Genomic DNA, 17,658 nt, shown 5'->3' on the forward strand with positions numbered 1-17,658 from the left:
CCTCGCCAACATTTGTTGTTGCTAGTTTTTTTAATATGTGCCATTCTCACTGGTGTGAGATGGTATCTCATGGTAGTTTTGATTTGCATTTCCCTGATTACAGGTGATGTTGAACATTTTTTCATATGTCTGTTGGCCATTTGCATTTCCTCTTCAGAGAAGTTTCTTTTTAGCTCTTCCGCCCATTTTTTGACTGGATTATTTTCTTTGTTGTTGCTGAGTCTCATCAGCTCTTTGCAGATTTTTGTGATCAGTCCTTTATCATTAGTGTTGGGTGCAAAAATGTTCTCCCAGTTGGTGGGGTTTCTCTTTGTTTTTGTTATTGTCTCTTTTGCTGTGCAGAAGCTCTTTAATTTGATGTAGTCCCAGCTGTTTATCTTTGTCTTCACTATCACTGCTTTGGGTGATGTGTCTGTAAAGATGTCTTTGATGTGCAAATCCCGCAGTGTTTCGCCTATATTTCCTTCTATGTATTTTATGGTTTCAGGTCTTATGTCTAGTTCTTTAATCCATTTTGAGTTGATTTTTGTGTATGGTGTGAGGTAGTGGTCAAGCTTCATTCTTTTGCATGTAGCGACCCAGTTTTCCCAGCACCATTTATTGAACAAACTTTCTTTGCTCCAATGCATAGTCTTTGCTCCTTTGTCAAAGATTAGTTGACCATAAATCTGTGGGTTTATTTCTGGATTTTCTATTCGATTCCATTGGTCTGTATGTCTGTTCTTGTTCCAATACCATGCAGTTTTGATGATTATGGCTTTGTAGTATAGTTTGAAGTCTGGGAGTGTGATGCCTCCATTTCCTTCTTTTTTTTTCAGTAGAGCTTTGGCTATTTGGGGTTTTTGGTGATTCCATATGAATTTCATCAATAATTGTTCTATTTCTTTGAAGAATGCCATTGAGATTTTGATTGGAATAGCACTGAATCTGTATATTGCTTTTGGTAGGATGGCCATTTTAATAATGTTTATTCTTCCAATCCATGAGCAGGGGATGTCTTTCCATTTCTTTGTGTCTTCTTCTATTTCTTTTAACAGTGTTTTATAGTTTTCTTTGTATAGGTCCTTTACCTCTTTTGTTAGATTTATTCCCAAATATTTGATTTTTTTTGTTTCGATAATAAAAGGGGTGGTTTTTTTGATTTCTTCTTCTTCAGATTTATTGTTTGTGTATAGGAAGGCTACTGACTTTTGCGTGTTGATTTTGTATCCTGCCACTTTACTGAATTGATTGATGAGTTGAATTAGTTTTTCTGTGGAGATTTTGGGGTTCTCTATGTATATTATCATATCATCTGCAAATAGTGATAGTTTGACTTCTTCTTTTCCTGTTTGGATTCCTTGTATGTCTTTCTCTTGTCTTATTGCTCTGGCTAGGACTTCCAGTATTATATTGAAAAGCAATGGTGAGAGTGGACATCCTTGTCTTGTTCCAGATCTTAATGGAATTGCTTTCAGCTTTTCACCATTGAGAATGATACTGGCTGTTGGCTTGTCATAGATGGCCTTTATGATGTTGAGGTATGTTCCTTGTATCCCAAGAATTTCAAGGGCTTTTATCATGAATGGGTGTTGCACTTTGTCGAAAGCTTTCTCAGCATCTATTGATATTATCATATTATCATATGGTTTTTATATTTCTTTTTGTTGATGTGTTGGATAACGTTGATTGATTTTCGGATGTTAAACCATCCTTGTGCCCCTGGAATGAATCCAACTTGGTCGTGGTGAATTATCTTATGGATACATTGTTGGATTCTGATAGCTAAAATTTTATTGAGGATTTTTGCATCAGTGTTCATTAGGGAGATTGGCCTGTAGTTTTCCTTTTTTGTGTTGTCCTTATTCGGTTTTGGTATTAGTGTAATATTGGCTTCATAGAACGTGTTTGGTATTGTCCCTTCCTTCTCAATTTTTTGGAAGAGTTTGTGAAGGATAGGCACTAATTCGTCTCTGAATGTTTGGTAGAATTCATTTGTAAATCCATCAGGTCCTGGGCTTTTGTTTTTGGGGAGGTTTTTGATTACCATTTCAATTTCGCTAATTGTAATTGGTCTGTTTAGATGTTCTATTTCTTCTTTATCTAGCTTTGGGTGATTGTAGAGTTGTAGGAATTTGTCCATCTCCTCTAGATTGTTGAACTTGTTTCCATATAACTGTTCATAGTAGTTACTGATTATTCTTTTGATTTCTGCTGTGTCCGTTGTGATTTCTCCTCTTTCATTTATGATCCTGTGTATTTGTGCTTTCTCCCTTTTTTCCTTTGTGAGCCTGGCTCGGGGTTTGTCTATTTTATTGATTTTTTCAAAGAACCAGCTCTTGGTTTCATTGATCTTTTGGATTGTTTTTTTAGTTTCAATTTCATTTATTTCTGCTTTGGTTTTTATTATTTCTTTTCTTCTACTGGTTTTGGGGTTTTTTGTTGTTCTTTTTCTAGATCTTTGAGCTTCGAGATTAGGTTGTTTCTTTGAGTTCTTTCTTGTTTTTTGATGTGAGCTTCTATTGCTATATATTTTCCTCTTATTACTGCTTTTGCTGCATCCCATACATTTAGGATATTGGTGTCCTCCTTGTCATTCAATTCAAAGAATTTTTTAATTTCTTCTTTGATCTCCTCGTTAGTCCAGTGGTCTTCCAGTAGTGTGGCTTTTAATCTCCATGAGGTAGGATAGTTCCTTGCCTTCTTTTTATGATTTATTTCTAGTTTGATGCCTTCGTGGTCAGAAAAAATGGTTGGTATGATTTCAATCTTGGTGTATCTGTTGATGTTTGTCTTGTGCCCCAGTATGTGATCGATCCTGGAGAATGATCCGTGTGCGCTTGAGAAAAATGTGTACTCCGTTTTTTTTGGGTTTAGTGTTCTATAGATGTCTGTTAAGCCCAAATGCTCTAGGTCCTTATTTAGAGCTTTAGTTTCTTTACTTATTTTTTGTCTTGTTGATCTATCCATTGTTGATAGTGGTGTGTTGAAGTCTCCCACTACGTATGTGTTTTCTCTGATGTCTGTTTTCAGAGAGGACAACAGTTGTCTGATATATTTTGGTGCTCTTTCGTTTGGTGAGTATATGTTAATGAGTTTTATTTCTTCTTGAAGTATTGTCCCCTTAATCATAATGTAGTGACCATTGGGGTCTCTTTTTATTTTTTTGAGTTTGAAGTCTGTTTTATCTGATATAAGTATAGCTGTTCCTGCTTTCTTTTTTGGCCCATTTGCTTGTAGGATTGTTTTCCATCCTTTGACTTTGAGCCTATTTTTATCTTTTGTAGCTAAATGTGTTTCCTGGAGACAGCAAAAGGTTGGGTTTTGTTTCTTAATCCAGGCTGCAACTCTGTGTCTTTTTATTGAAGAGTCATATGTAAAGTGGAAGAATTATTTCCTACCTCATGGAGTTCCTGTAGAGATGAGGTAATATATGTAAGTGTCTCAACCCTGGGCCTCTTATATTCAAATACAACTAATTATTCCTTAAATATACATGAACACTGTGTTTAACCATCATGTTCTCTCTCTGTCTCTCTCTCTATATATATATTTTTAAGATTTATTTATTTATGCATACAAGAACTGGGATACAGGCCAGAGGTGCAGGGGATGAGAGGATTCACCAGAGACAGAGTGGGGAACAGAACAGGCAGATTGACTGAAATATACCGCTAAGGGGAGCAGCCGATAAGACAGGAGAGGTCTGCTGTGCCATGTGGTTTAGCAACCAGGCAGGAGGTCGAACTCTTGCTGCTGTGGCTGTAATAGCTTCATAGTGTTGTGACTTAACTCCTTGCATCAACAGGGAGACCCTCAATCTATATTTTTAAATCATAATTAAAAAGTTCATTTAGTGTAAAGAATATATTTTACAAATCTAGAAAGTCATAACTTTATAATATGAAATTGTACTTATATATTACAGATGTCCACAAAACAAGATTTCAACCATATTCAAGGAAACAGAAACAAAGAATTCCAACTATAAAAAAAACAGCTATATATCAATAGTGGTATAAGGAATGTCTTACTACTTTATAGTAAATTGCGTATAATATAGTAAATTGCAGAGCAAACCAGAGGGAAGCCTTGTCTTTTCAAGCCGCCATCTAGTGGTTTGTTTTAGCATTTCAGTTATTTATTTTGCAATACAATTAATTCAAACTTTCATTACACTCAAATGATCTTCTTTGAAGGTAAAAGTGTGAATTGAAAAATAAATGAGACTGAAGCTGAGTCTGGCACTCCACAAAGTCTAGAAGAGACTCTTAACTGTTCTTATTACTACAGACCAAACAAAAAATTCCCTCTATTGAATCCCTTACTATGCTGTTGACAAAGTGAAAATGAAGTCAGTGAACCCTGTGAACGCACTTCCATGTTCGGTGATAAGCCCTAAAATGCACAGACCAGGATGATGCAGGTTTCATTTCCCATAAATTCACAAATTAGTGTTCTAAAGCACACAGTGATATAGCAGATGGCCAGATAAGGGTTGTCCTTGATCTATAGCATTTCCACTGTGTTTGCCTTGTTCTGTATTAAGTACCTCTAACACCTTCTCCCAAGAAAATCACTTAACTGCTTAAGTTAAACAGCACTTTTGAAGTTATTTCGTTTGAGATTAGAAGGCATGACGGTGCAGAGGTAGGACGGTCCCAGGTGACAGCCAGGAGCCTCATGGGCACAAGTGCAAGTCAAAGGCCCTGACCACTCACTCCCCAGACCTCATGCTCCTGCTTTTACACCAAATTCTCCAAATCTGGGGCATCAGAGTCTCAAACCTTCATTGTTATTTATCTGTGTACAGTGTCGTGAGGTCTCCCGAATAGCATCTTTGTGCCTGCTTCAGTTCCAATTGTGGTCTGGTCAGGGCCTTTCAGGAGTCCTGAAAAAGTTGGAGTAAATCCCAGTAAGATCTGCCTTTAATCTCATCTGCTTTAAATCTTGACAGGGTCAAGGGTTTTTACCTAGATGTTGGTCACAGGATCAGTGCTATGAAGACAGACAAAGCAGGTAAATTGGCCCCCAGCTAACCTGTGGTTTACTTTGTATCCAAGTCTACAGTCAACAAAATACAAAGGACAGAAAGGAGGCCAGTGGTTACTTGGGCCAGGTTTGGGGGAGAGATGGCCAAGGGATAGGAAGAAACTTTTTTTTTTTAAAGATTTCTTTATTTATACAAGCACTGGATACAGTCAGAAGCACAGGAGGGTGAGAGAATTCACCAAAGCCAGAGGGGAGAGCACAGCAGGCAGACTGACAAAGTACACTGCTGAGGGGAGCAGCAAGCGGCAGGAGAGGTCTGCGTGCAGGAGAGGTCTGCGTGCCATGTGGGACCCTCGCCCGGCGGCTAGGGATCGAACCAGTGCTGCAGAGGCTGGGGGCAGCTTCGCAACCCAGCGCTCAACCGCTGCGCCATTGGGGAGGCCCGGAAGAAACTTTTTGAGGTGATAGAAATATTCTCTATCTTGATTGTGGTGGTTACATGCATTTGTCGGTATTTGTAGTAGTGTATGCTTTCACAGGATGAGTTTTACTCTTTTTATTTAAAAATTTAAAAACTATAATTTAAAAATTACAAAAGGCTATATTCAAATCCCATTGAGTTATGTAGCAAGAATCCAGTAGTATTTTTTTAAATGACTTTTACTTCAAATGGTTAAGAAACATAGCCAAGAATGCAGTGATAATAGATGACAAAGCCAGAACCCAAACCTAGGCCAGTCTGACTCCAAAGTACAAGCTTATTTATTGATTTTATTTTGCTTTCTTTATACTCTAATCAAATGCATACTTTCATTAGGTTCCTGAAGTAGTATTATATCGCTAGGATAAGTTTTGCTAAGAAAATTCAGAACTTGGAAACTGGCACAGTATGAGTGAGTAGAAGGAGCAGGAGACTTTCTGGAAGTTCCTGGAAGAGCTGGTGGTGCTGGCAGAGAGACAGAAACCTACCAGCTGGGCCCAGTGTCCTGCACCATAATTGGCAAAGGCAGCATCTTTTTGTTCAAGGGGAACAATGATACACAGTATCATAGGCTGAACTGTGGGTCCCAAAGTTACACAGGCATCTTTCCAGGGCCTGGAAACCATGAATGCTGCCTTATATGGCAAAAGGAAATAAGGGTTTTGGAAAAGGCAGCTTATCTTGGATTATCTAGGAGGTCCTCACTGTGATGACAAGTGTCCTTATAAGAGAGAGGTTGAGGGAAATTTCACATAAAAGACAAGAAGACAGTGTAATTGTGGAGGCAAAGGTTGGAGGGATGCAGCCACAGTCTGTAAATGCCAGCAGCCACTTCAAGTTGGAAGAGGCAAGGGACAAAATTCTCAAAGTCCCCAGAAGGATTCAACCTGCCAACATCTTGACTTTAAGCCAGTGAACTGATTTCAGACTTTGGCTTCCATAGCTGCACAAGAGTAAGTTTATTCTTTCAAGCTGTCAAATTTGTAGGTATTGATTATAGCAGCCATGGGAAACCAGGACACTCAGTCCATGCCTGCCTCTGGGCGATGAGCTTGAAACTGTTCGCTTAGCATCAGAGTACCTTCACACACACACACACACACACACACACACACACACACTCACACACACAGAGTCTGCAAGTAATACCAGATTCTGGGGGGCGGGGGGTGAGAGAGGATTCACCATAGACAGAGTGGGGAGCAGAACAGTCATATCTACTGAAATACACTGCTGAGGGGAGCAGCAGGCAAGACAGAAGAGGCCTGCTGCACCATGTGGGTCAGCTCCCTGCCTGGGGATTGAATTCATGTTGCAGTGGCTGGCAATAGCTTGATGGCGCTGGGTCTTTAACCCCTGCATCACAAAGAAGCCCTCTTTATATATTTTTTAAAACATTCATGACATTAGTTATCCAAGCAGAAGCACAGCAGGGTGGGGCAACATGTAGATGACTAGGAGGCGATGAGTAGGAAGGGCCTCAGGTCTGAGGAAAGCGTCCAGAAGTCGGAAGTCAGGCTTCGTTCATCACCAAGAAAGCGTGACTTGCCCAACTTCTTCAGAGGCAGGCTTTGATTCCCGATTCCAATTCCTCCTTCAATTTTCTTTTCTCTCCACCCTTCCATGCTGCCCACCACCCTTTTCTGATGCTGATTTAGTTCCCCTCAGGGGCCTACTTTATCTCCCAGCTCAGGCAGGCCAGCTCTGGATACCAAGTTCTTTCCCATTCTCTCCTTGCAGGGTTTTGCTCTCATTCCCTCACCATACCTTCCCTCTGCTCCAGACGGCTCTTCTACCAGGTTGAAACAATGACCTGGAATCCTTTGAGGGCCACAGGGGCCTGGCATGGGAGTGGGGATGGGTTAGGAGGATAGGGATTTTTTTGATTTCTGAAAACCTGAGGCACTCTGAAGAAAGTTACCCACTGGCTCCTCTGCCTTGTTCTTAACCATCAGGCAGGGTTGAAAAGACCTTCCTGCCTAAGTCGCTGTCACTGGCGCTTCCATGGGTATGTTTCTGTGAGTTAAGCATTGACAATCTTTGTAATCTTCCTTCAAAGTTATTCCTCTGAAGAGTAATGTCTTCTCAGATACATTCAAGTATGCGAGTCCATCAAAGTGATTCTCTCCCCAGCAAGGAGAAGCCAAAACAGCTTCCCCCCTTCCTCCCAGTGCCCACATGGTGTGTCTGTTTACTGCCATGGAGGCCGAATGTCTGGGTAAGGAGGCTGAGCAGGGCAAAGAAAAGGGAGACAGGTTATTCTGAGGACAGGCCTGCTTCTGAGCAGGTCTGTCCAGGTGCAGACTCTCACCCCCAGGCCAGCTGGTGTGGGGGGGTGATGGCCAGAAGTGGGGAGAATGCCTTCTCTGAGTAGTAGTCTCCTTAAACTTGCCCCCCTCTGTGCCATCAGTGAACTCTTTTTTAATTTTTTTTAAATATTTACTTATTTATGTGTATAAGAACTGGGGTACAGGCCAGAGGTGCAGGGGGTGAGAGGATTCACCAGAGACAGAGTAGGGAACATAACAGGCAGACTGACTGAAATACACTGCTGAGGGGAGTAGTGGGTGACACAGGAGAGGTCTGCTGCGCCATGTGGGTTACCTCCCCAGCTGAGGATTAAATTCGTGCTGCAGAGGCTGCAGATATCTTCACAGTGCTGTGCTTAACTCCTTGCACCACCAGGGAGGCCCCAAACCCTTTTTTCTGATAAAAGTTTGAGCTAATTACATGTGAGAAATTTGTTTTGCAGAGCATGTCGGGATGTAAAGTGTTAAAAAGAAGCAGCCTCTGGGGCCTCCCTGGTGGTACAAGGGGTTAACACACAACCAATGAAGCTATCTGCAGCCACTGCAGCACAAGTTTGATCTCTGGCCAGGGAGCAACCCACATGGTGCAGCAGACCTCTCCTGTCTTGCCCATTGCTCCCCTCAGCAGTGTATTTCAGTCAGTCTGCCTGTTCTGTTCCCCACTCTGTCTCTGGTGAATCCTCTCACCCCCCTCCCTGCACCTCTGGCCTGTATGCCAGGTCTTGTATGCATAAATAAATCTTTAAAAAAAGAAAAAAAAAGAAGCAGCCTCTGAAATCACTTGCTTGGACAGTTTTGAAAAGGTTCTCAGAGGCCCTCCGACATCCAATCTTATTTTCCTAGCATGGTGCTTACTCATAAAGCTGGTAGGGGTTTGTTATGTTTATAATCACACCTTTTACCTGTCTACAATGCTCTTTTGATAATAATTGCACAACTTTCTTGGGTTTCCTGTTCCTGACTTGACTGCCAAATCTATGGAAATTTAATGTATGGATGCTTTCTAATTTTTAAGCATGTTGAGGTTTGTATAATCTGAGACTTGAAGAAAATTTAGTGATAATTATTCCTCATGTTACTGGAGTTTTGTTCTGCCTACTCATCCCACATAAGCCAAAACTCAAGAGCTGGGAGGTGGAAGGAGATGGGGTTTAATCGGCAGCCAGCATCCTGAGGAAATGGCCATCTGCTGTCTTAGGCATCTCTCCAAATTGGGGAAAAGCAGGGACTTAATTGGGGGAGTAGTAAAGAAGGGGAGAAGCTAAAGGGTCTGTGCCAGTAGGATTGCAGAGAAATAAGCAGGGTTTTCCAGAAACTGCCTTCACACCCAAACTTTGGCTTGACCTCATCTGCCAGGCTGCTGCTGTGCAGCTGTTTCACTTATGTAGTGAGGTTGTGACTTACGTAGTGAGGTTGTGACTTAACCCTCATGGTACTTCCTTCTGCCTCCATCTTGGTCTCAGCCAGTCTGCCCAGTTTTCTGGTTTTGTCTGCAAGAAACCAGAGCAGAGCAAGGATGAACAGGGCAAGGACAAGGGACTGTGGTCACCAGGCTGTGAGGACCACATCCCACTGCTGAAAACTCCCTCTCCAGGGTCACACATGCCCATCTGGAAGGCGTCTTGCCAGTTTCTGCCAGTTGACTGTTGAAAATGACAAAAGAGGGCCTCCCTGGTGGCACAAGGGGTTAAGACACAGCCTATGGAGCTATCCGCAGCCACTGCAGCATGGGTTCGATCCCCAGCCAGGGAGCAACCCACATGGCGCAGCAGACCTCTCCTGACTCGCCCGCTGCTCCCCTCAGCAGTGTATTTCAGTCAGTCTGCCTGTTCTGTTTCCCACTCTGTCTCTGGTGGATCCTCTCACCCTCCACACCTCTGACCTGTACCCCAATTCTTGTATGCATAAATAGATGAATCTTAAAAAAAAAAAAAGAAAAAAAGAAAATGATGAAACACCCAAAGTAAATCTGCTGAGGCAAGATCTGAAGGCTGGAGGAGAGGACCTGAGCTTAGCTTTAGTGGTTTCAGGAACTCCAGAGTTGGGAGATGCCGGTCTCTCTCATTCCCTCCTTCCTGCTCCAGTGTGGCTGTTGTTTGTTTTCCCAGGTGGTCTAAACAGCTCCCAGAAGTCTCTTGTTTATACCTCCTGGATTCAGGTTCCCCAAACAGCAAGTTTCTTGTCTGCTCCTAACTAACATCTTGTAGAGTCTGCTCTTGTTGGACACATAAGTTTATTTGAGGTGCCCATCCCTGAACCCCTCCAACCCGTGGCCGTGAGGGTATCAGCTGTGACAGGCAGAGCCTAGCTGAGCAGATCAGGTCTTGAACCAGTTATCCCATCAAGTCCACCAGGCAAGTGTTCTGAGAACCATGATGGAGGATTTCCCACCCTAGAAACTCTTTACCAGAATAGGGACAAGAATAGAGACTGGAACAGCAGGTGACCAGCACACTCTCCAACCCTCTGACGGCATTTGATGCTGTTGCCTTCCTTGACACCCTGCGCCCCTGCCTTCCCTCACGCAGTGCTCTTGGTCCCCCCTCTTTGACTCTGCCCCTCTCAGACTCTTCCCCTCTCCTCTTCCATCTTCTCTAAGTGCTGCACCTCCCCCAGCAGTGACCCTTAGGGCTAATGGCTTTTGCCACGGTCCCTAGGTCCGCTGGTCTACGGCATCTAAGACAAGAGGGTTTCCATGCCTGTCTAATCCTATCTTCCCAGCTACCAACTCCTCTGTGCCTTTGCCCACTCTGTTCTCACTGCCTAGAACACTGTTCCACCTCCCACCCTTCACCTCTATATGTTCATGTCTTCTATTATATGCTGGTCCAAATACCAACTTAAGAATTTTCAATATCTAATTTTCTTCAGGGCTGACAAACTCCCCGTTTCTTCTATACTCTTCTCTTTATCCTCTCTCAAATGTAGAGTTTTGTTTTTTATATTGAAATACATATGTGCGTTGGCTCTTTTGTCCTCGGGGCTGAAAATGTTGCTTATCTTCATCTGCTCTATCTAATCCCCTTCCAGGTCAGTCCTTACAAAACTACTGTTTGTTAAATACATGTGTGTGGGGTTTCCCATTGTATTACAATGCATTCATATCCATCAGCATTTTTATTTCTCAACGTAAACCTGAAAAGAAAGACCAAGTATTGCCCAGTTTTATATATGAAAAAACTAAGGAACCAAGAGGATAAAAGATTTCACTGAGCACCACTAAGCTGCTATTATGGGGAAACTGGGAACAAAAATCTTGATCCTTAGAGTTCCACCCCTTGCTGTTTTTCCAAGAAAAACTTGCTTGTTGTATTATTACAACCTGGAGCACAGTTGCTACTTAATCATTTTAGTTTCAAATAGGTTAAATAGTTCATTGTGACCTTTCAAGCTCTGCCTGCCAATTACTGGAATTGTGTGATGATTTGTTCATCGTGTAATTTTTAAAAATTTAAAAGGAAATCCAGATCAAGTGTCTCTGGAGCTCGTGGGTATTTTCACAGTTGTTTCTGGTGTTGGGGGGATCTGTGCGCCTCCTCAGACTCAGTTAAGAGACAAACATACCCCTAGGCATCAGGTGCGTTACTTCCCCCAAAGCGCTTTTCCTGTGAAGAAAAACAAACATCCCTCATTTTTCTAACTCCCGGATCTTTCCCTTCGATGACTCAGAGACCTGGATGTACATTGGGTTTCAGGGCCACAGAACATCTGGGTTCTGAACTCTTGATCTGTCCTGTGCGATCTGCTCTGTCCTAGCCTTTAGGGCCGGCCCAGCCCAGCCCAGCCCAGCCCAGCCCACTCCAGAGGGTGGAGCCCGCTCCCCAAGGCCCATTGATAAACCCTGGGACTTGCCAGACCTGTGTAGCCTCGGCTGGAGATTGGGGACGGTTCTCCGGATCCTTGAAAGAAGGCGACCCCTCTCGCCCAGGCCAGCCCGGGCGCAGCCCGTGCGCCCCTCACCATGGCAGCGCCGACGCGGCTTTTGATCCGCGGGGGTCGCGTAGTCAACGATGATTCCTCGCAGGTGGTGGACGTGCTGGTGGAGGACGGGGTGATCCGGGCGCTGGGGCGCGACCTGCTGCCTCCGGGGGGCGCGCCAGCCGGGCTGCGGGTCCTAGACGCCGCGGGCAAGCTGGTCCTACCCGGCGGCATCGACACGCACACGCACATGCAGTTCCCCTTCATGGGCACACAGTCCGTCGACGACTTCCACCAAGGCACCAAGGTACCGCCCTGGGGAGCCCCTCGGGGTCCTCAGGCCTCCACTCCTGGAGTTTGGAGCCGGCCGGAGGCGCCTGGCCGCAGAGGGACTGAGTGGGCAGGTGGAGACATGGGGGTGGGGAGTCCCCCTGCTGAGCTCCTCTCTTCTAGGCTACTCTTCTCAGAGGCAGCCCCCCAGCTTTGGCTTATTCTTCCCTTTTGGCAAATAGGACAAGTTCCGGGCCACCTTGTCTTGCCTCATTTCTTTACATCTTGTCCTCCCAACCCCTTAATTTCAGTGGTGTTCTGGAGGAGTCTCCAAATCGTCCCTAGTATCTAACAGAATCTGCTTTCAGTAAGCACTGGAGGTTATTTCTCCCCATTCTTCAAGTGAAAAATCCACTCACCTAATAGTTACTGCTCTGACTCGAAGTTAGCTTTGGTTGGTGGGGACTGAGGTTCCACCTTCCAGTAGGAAAATTACTAAGGAGGACTTGGAATAGAAATATTCCAGAAATGGCCTTCTAGCACTCCCACTGGCACTGAGGTCACCTGGGCCCATCTCCTCCACCTGCTTGCCCGAGGGACATCAAATCAGACTGGGATTCTGCTGTTTGAACACTGTTGCTTTACTGCTGACCAGTCACCCATCCCCAGGTGATACGGGCTTAGGTTTCTCTCAACACAAAACCACCGAGGCTTATGCTGAGGAAAGAATCTTAAACATTTCTCCAAAGCTCCTGAAAACAAGATCAGCAGATGAGCAGGGCAGCCCTACCCAGAACAGAAAATTAAAACTCACTCCCAGGGCTCCAATGAGACCCCACCCACAACCTCCTTGAGGCTGGAATGGGGGCTGCATTGGCAGAAATAGCTCCTTCGGAGTGAGAGCCCTGATATCCTTAGGCCTAAGCAATTCGCTCCCTGGTGTGCTGCAAGGTTTCACTGCAAGGTTGCCCTGCAGGGCCCTGCCTTGATCTGTATGAAGCAAAGTGTGTTGTTTTTAGGCTGCACAGGCTTTCAAAGCAGTGGACCATGGTTTGGTGATCCTACTGATCTAGCAGTTTTATTCACCTTATCCCCCTACCTGCCTCCACCTTTCCAGATCGAAGATTAACCAGAAAGTTTAACAGAAAAAGGAAGGATTTGACCCAGAGAGCAGTCTGTCCCAGACTGCTCACACCACTTGGAAAGTTTCCTCTCAGTTACTAATTATCAACCTTTGTCAGGGCGATGGTCAAAGTCTTGTGTAGGTCAGATGATCATCTGTTCTGAAAACTGAATATTCATTTTTCTCTTTAGCTAAAAAGTGAAATTTGCTAAATATTAATGAACATACTTTTATATTTTATAAAAGTATACTTTTATAATTTTTACTTTTATAATTTTTCAGATATCAAAGCAATACACAATTGTAGAAAAATTAGAAAAAAAATAGTAAAGTAGAAAGAGGAAAAATAATAGCCATAATGTCCCATTCAACAATAACCACTGTTTCAGTGTTATGGACTTTCTGCTTTTCAAATTGATTTATTTTACATCATTGTGATTGTATTGTGTAAGTTCATACGAGAGGGGATGTGTGTCTGCATATAAAATTTTGTTACCTGTTGTGTTTATAGTTTAAACAGTTCATGTTATAACAGACTCATGTCTAACAAAATGCATTGCTGAGGGCAGGGCATTCCAAGAACACCTCATCTGCCAGGTGGGCAGTAACTCTAAGTTACCAGACATTCTAGCATCATTTCTGCGCATGTAGCTGAACATTTATTTCCCTTTTTCTCATCAGAGTTCCAGACAAAACTGCTAAGAAGAGAGGATAGAATGTTGTGGGAGTGGGTCATTCCTCCCTTTCTCAAGGTTTTCTGTGTGATGTCCCAAGACCTTGGGAGGTAGTCTCAGTCTTCAGTCTGTTCCTTACTCATTCTGGTCTCCTAGCGTGGAAAGATTTGCAGTTCCTCACTGAGAAAACAGGTTTTTACAGTATATTAGGATGTGCTGTCAACATCTGAAAGAATTTTGACACCAGTTGACTCTTTAGGCATTTCTATACATAAAGCTTGCCAAAACATTAAACAAAATACCTTTTCCCATGAGTTTCAGGTCTTAAGCAGAAACCCATATGGTCAGAAATATGAAGATTTAGTAAAGACTAAAGCTATGCTGAATATTGGGCCTCCCTGGTGGCACAGCGGTTGAGCACTGCGTTGCAAAGCTGCCTGCGGCCTCTGTGGCACCGGTTCAATCCCCAGCTGCTCTCCGGCCACCGGAGAAGGGTCCCACATGGCGCGCAGACCTCTCCTGCCGCCCGCTGCTCCCTTCAGTAGTGTGTTTCATCAGTCTGCCTGTTCTGCTCCCTGCTCTGGGTCTGGTGAATTCTCTCACCCTCCCGCGCTTCTGACTGTACCCAGTGCATGTATAAACAAACAAATAAATAAATAACATGCCTCTATTAAAAAAACAAATTAATTAAAAATAAATAAATATATAAATAAAGCTACGCTGAATATTAAAGAGTACACACAAAGGACTGAATTGCAAAAGTCCACTTTGAAGTTGGTTGACTTGACCCCAGGAGAGAATTACTCCTGACACAGCAAAGGATGGGGCTCCATAAAAGGGAACCAGATGAGAAAATAAAGATAAACATGAACATTCAAGTATTGACTGGATTCTGAAAGGAGGGTTTTATGGAGTTATGTTCTCCTCCTTTCTAGAGTTTTCACAATTATTTTCAAGTCAATGTTGATAAGATTTCTGACTTGGGGACTAGGGGCAAAAAAGTCTTCTGTAAATGTTAGTTGTATTATATATTGTTAAAAGATAAACTGCAGTATATTACATTTTTTCATTTACCTTGAGCAAAAATTCACTCTAGCCAGGCAGCACCAAAGCAGACGTAATTGGAAAGACTCTATACCACAGGAGTGAGAGGACTTGGATGAGGAAGAGATAGAAGCAAAACAGGAAATGATTTGATTGGCTGTAGCTTTAGTAGTTGCCTCATTTGGAAAAGCTTAGTTGGCTGTCATTGGTTGTCCATCAGTTTTGATTTCTTACCTTGAAAGGTTTACAAGTTTAAATTTTGGTGTCCTTACATGGACTGCTAAACTATTAGAACCAACTCAGTGTAATGACTTCATTATTTACTTAATTTAACAATATTAAATTTAAATTATCAATACTATTAATATTAAGGTAAATTTATTTTATGAAGAGTTTGCGGGAAACCGCTAAGCTGTGCATCGCCTTCCAACAATCCCAGATGCCACGCTCTGCTTTTTACTTTTAAGGAAACTGAAACTTAAATCACTTGCCTAACATCACACTCCCAGTAAGTGGCCAAGATGTTTTTCAAATTCAGGACCCCCTGCCATGGCAAGAGAGAGCTTTTACCAGCCAGGCTTTCTTCCTTCTGAAAAAAATTCTAATGTTTAGATTGTCAGGATGTAACTCACTAAACTTCTAATGTTTAGATTGTCAGAATGGCAGTGATGGATAAAAGAGCTGCATAGGTCACGAGCTGTGAATGGAAAGTGGCTTTTCTCATAAATAGAGCAGAGTCACCCTAAGAAATTAAGTAGTCTGTCACCCTCCCAAGGCTAGAAGCAGTCAAGGTTATCAAAAATAAATACACAACCCAGAGATTAGATTTGTGAAGGATTCATACATGCATTTATAGCCACATCACCTCTTAGGGTACAAAAAGGGGTGAGTATAAAAAAAAGCATACTTTTACTATGAAGTAAAAATGATATATCATGCTTTCAGGAGATGGTCCTTAAAAGGTTAGACCAATAGCTGTTTGCTTTCTGTATCCACCAGGCTGATCATTTATAATATCTGACAAATAGAAGGGAGAATGTCTGTGGCATTCTATTTATTGATCACTCAATTGTGATGGGGTCCAATTTAAAAAATGAAATGTAGGTCAACTGAAGGTTACATAGTCTGTAAATCTAACTCATGTCAGAGGTTGGTTCAAAGCCTATCATTGATTTATTTAATTGCAGGCAAAAGCTTTCTATCTGATGTAACTCATTAAAATAATGCCCTGCTTTAAGGAAATCATCTTTTATTTGCGTGGTCTGTACAAGAAAGACCAAGTGGTCTTCCAATAAGTCAATGTCCATGAGGAAGACAATGGGAGTTTTTATTTGAATGGATATTGCAAATAGATACACATGAAGGAATTATGGCTTTGCTTTTACTACATCCTGTGATAAGAGAATGAATTACAAGAGCTCACTAGAATTCAAATATATATATACATAAATGTATTTATACTCAGACATCTGGGGCAGCTTGGAATTGGTGGACTCACATTAAAACCTTGGCAGCTTCAATAGCTGGCAGGAGATTTTTTTTTAAAAATTGGGAAAATTCACAGAATACTTTTTGGTAAAGGACAAAGAGTCCTTAAAATTATTGAGAAAGGCAATTATGCTTCTTTCTGGAACTTTTTGGTAAAATGCCATGGAGATGATTACTTATAATATCGTAGTAGAAGGTATATGATTAAGCACAAATTTTGTGGTTGTATTTATAGAGTGTCCTCACCTTGTTGAAGGGCTGCACTCCAGAAAACTTGATTGCAAACCAAATTCCTTTTTCTGTTGCTTCCCAGAGTTCCAGGCTGGGCTTCAGAAGATGTGTGGGCTGACTATGTGACCCTGGGCAAGTCACTGCCTCTCTCAAAGCAGTCAAAATTTCCTGATATTGAAATGGAGTCAAATGTTAGAACTTCAATTAAAATATATTTTTAAAATTAATGAAACAATATATAATCCTCATCCAGGAAAATGTTGGAGGAATACAGTCACTCAATACATACTAATTGAAGGAAGAAATTGCTCCTCTTAGAAAGGAAAATACAGAAGAGTATAGGCAAAAATTATACTCAAATCACCATAATTTTAACATTTTGCTTCTTATCCTTTTAAGTTTCTCTTTTGGGCACATATACACATTTCTCCCTTCTGCTAAATTGTGCATGCTCTTTGAAGTCCACCTTGTTCATTAAACATTTCCCCTTCACCTTAACTATCTCTGAGGTAGAAAGGAACTCAAAACTCTCCAAAGAGAAGGGGGATCCATGACATTGGAGTGGGGTAAATGGGTTGGGAAAGGGGTGGCTGAATAGAAAGCTCAGCAGCTCAATAAAGTTGAGGTCACGCAGAGCCTTATGGGTTGTGTAATAGTGTATTTTCTTCATCTTAAGAGCAATGGGAAGTCAATAAGATTGGAAGTGACAAGCATGGCTGGTGACAATGAAGCAGCTACTGCTTTAGTCCAGTCAGAAGACGAAGACAGCACTGGGCTGTGGAGGTGAAGGACACATGGGATATGTGGGCAGCAGCCTGGGTTGCTGAGAGATTGGATTTGGGGGTGTTGAGAAGGAGCTAGGCATCAAGGGTGACTCTTCGAGGTTTGCCCTGTGCGATGGATGATGGTGTGGTTGATATTTCAAACTGGGAGAGGCAAAGGGGGAAGCATAGAGGATACATGTGGAGAGCAACTTTCCAAAGCTGAATGTGCTTCTGGAGTTGGAACACAAATTGGGATCATGAAGTTTTGAAGACAGAAAGATAAAAAGTCAGCCAAGTGATTTTCTCCATAAGACTCCAATGTACTGTTGAATTTCTTTTTTGTTTTACTTGTGTTGAGCAAGTCCTGCAATTGATTTTAGTGCAG

The 17,658-nt window shown here is 42.5% G+C and overlaps 1 protein-coding gene across 1 annotated transcript in view; it reads left to right on the plus strand.

Moving 5' to 3' along the window:
* Positions 1-11,722: 11,722 nt before the first annotated feature.
* Positions 11,723-17,658, plus strand: part of DPYS (dihydropyrimidinase) — a gene marked incomplete at both ends in the record, with an annotated part of 72,758 nt that continues 66,822 nt past the window's right edge. Inside the window, one exon of the mRNA XM_084229762.1 lies at positions 11,723-11,986. Within this exon, the coding sequence (XP_084085888.1) occupies positions 11,723-11,986 (264 nt within the window). The remainder of the gene's footprint in view (positions 11,987-17,658) is intronic.

Source organism: Talpa europaea (genome assembly GCF_964194135.1).
Source record: "Talpa europaea genome assembly, chromosome: 3".
Taxonomy (NCBI): Eukaryota; Metazoa; Chordata; class Mammalia; order Eulipotyphla; family Talpidae; genus Talpa; species Talpa europaea.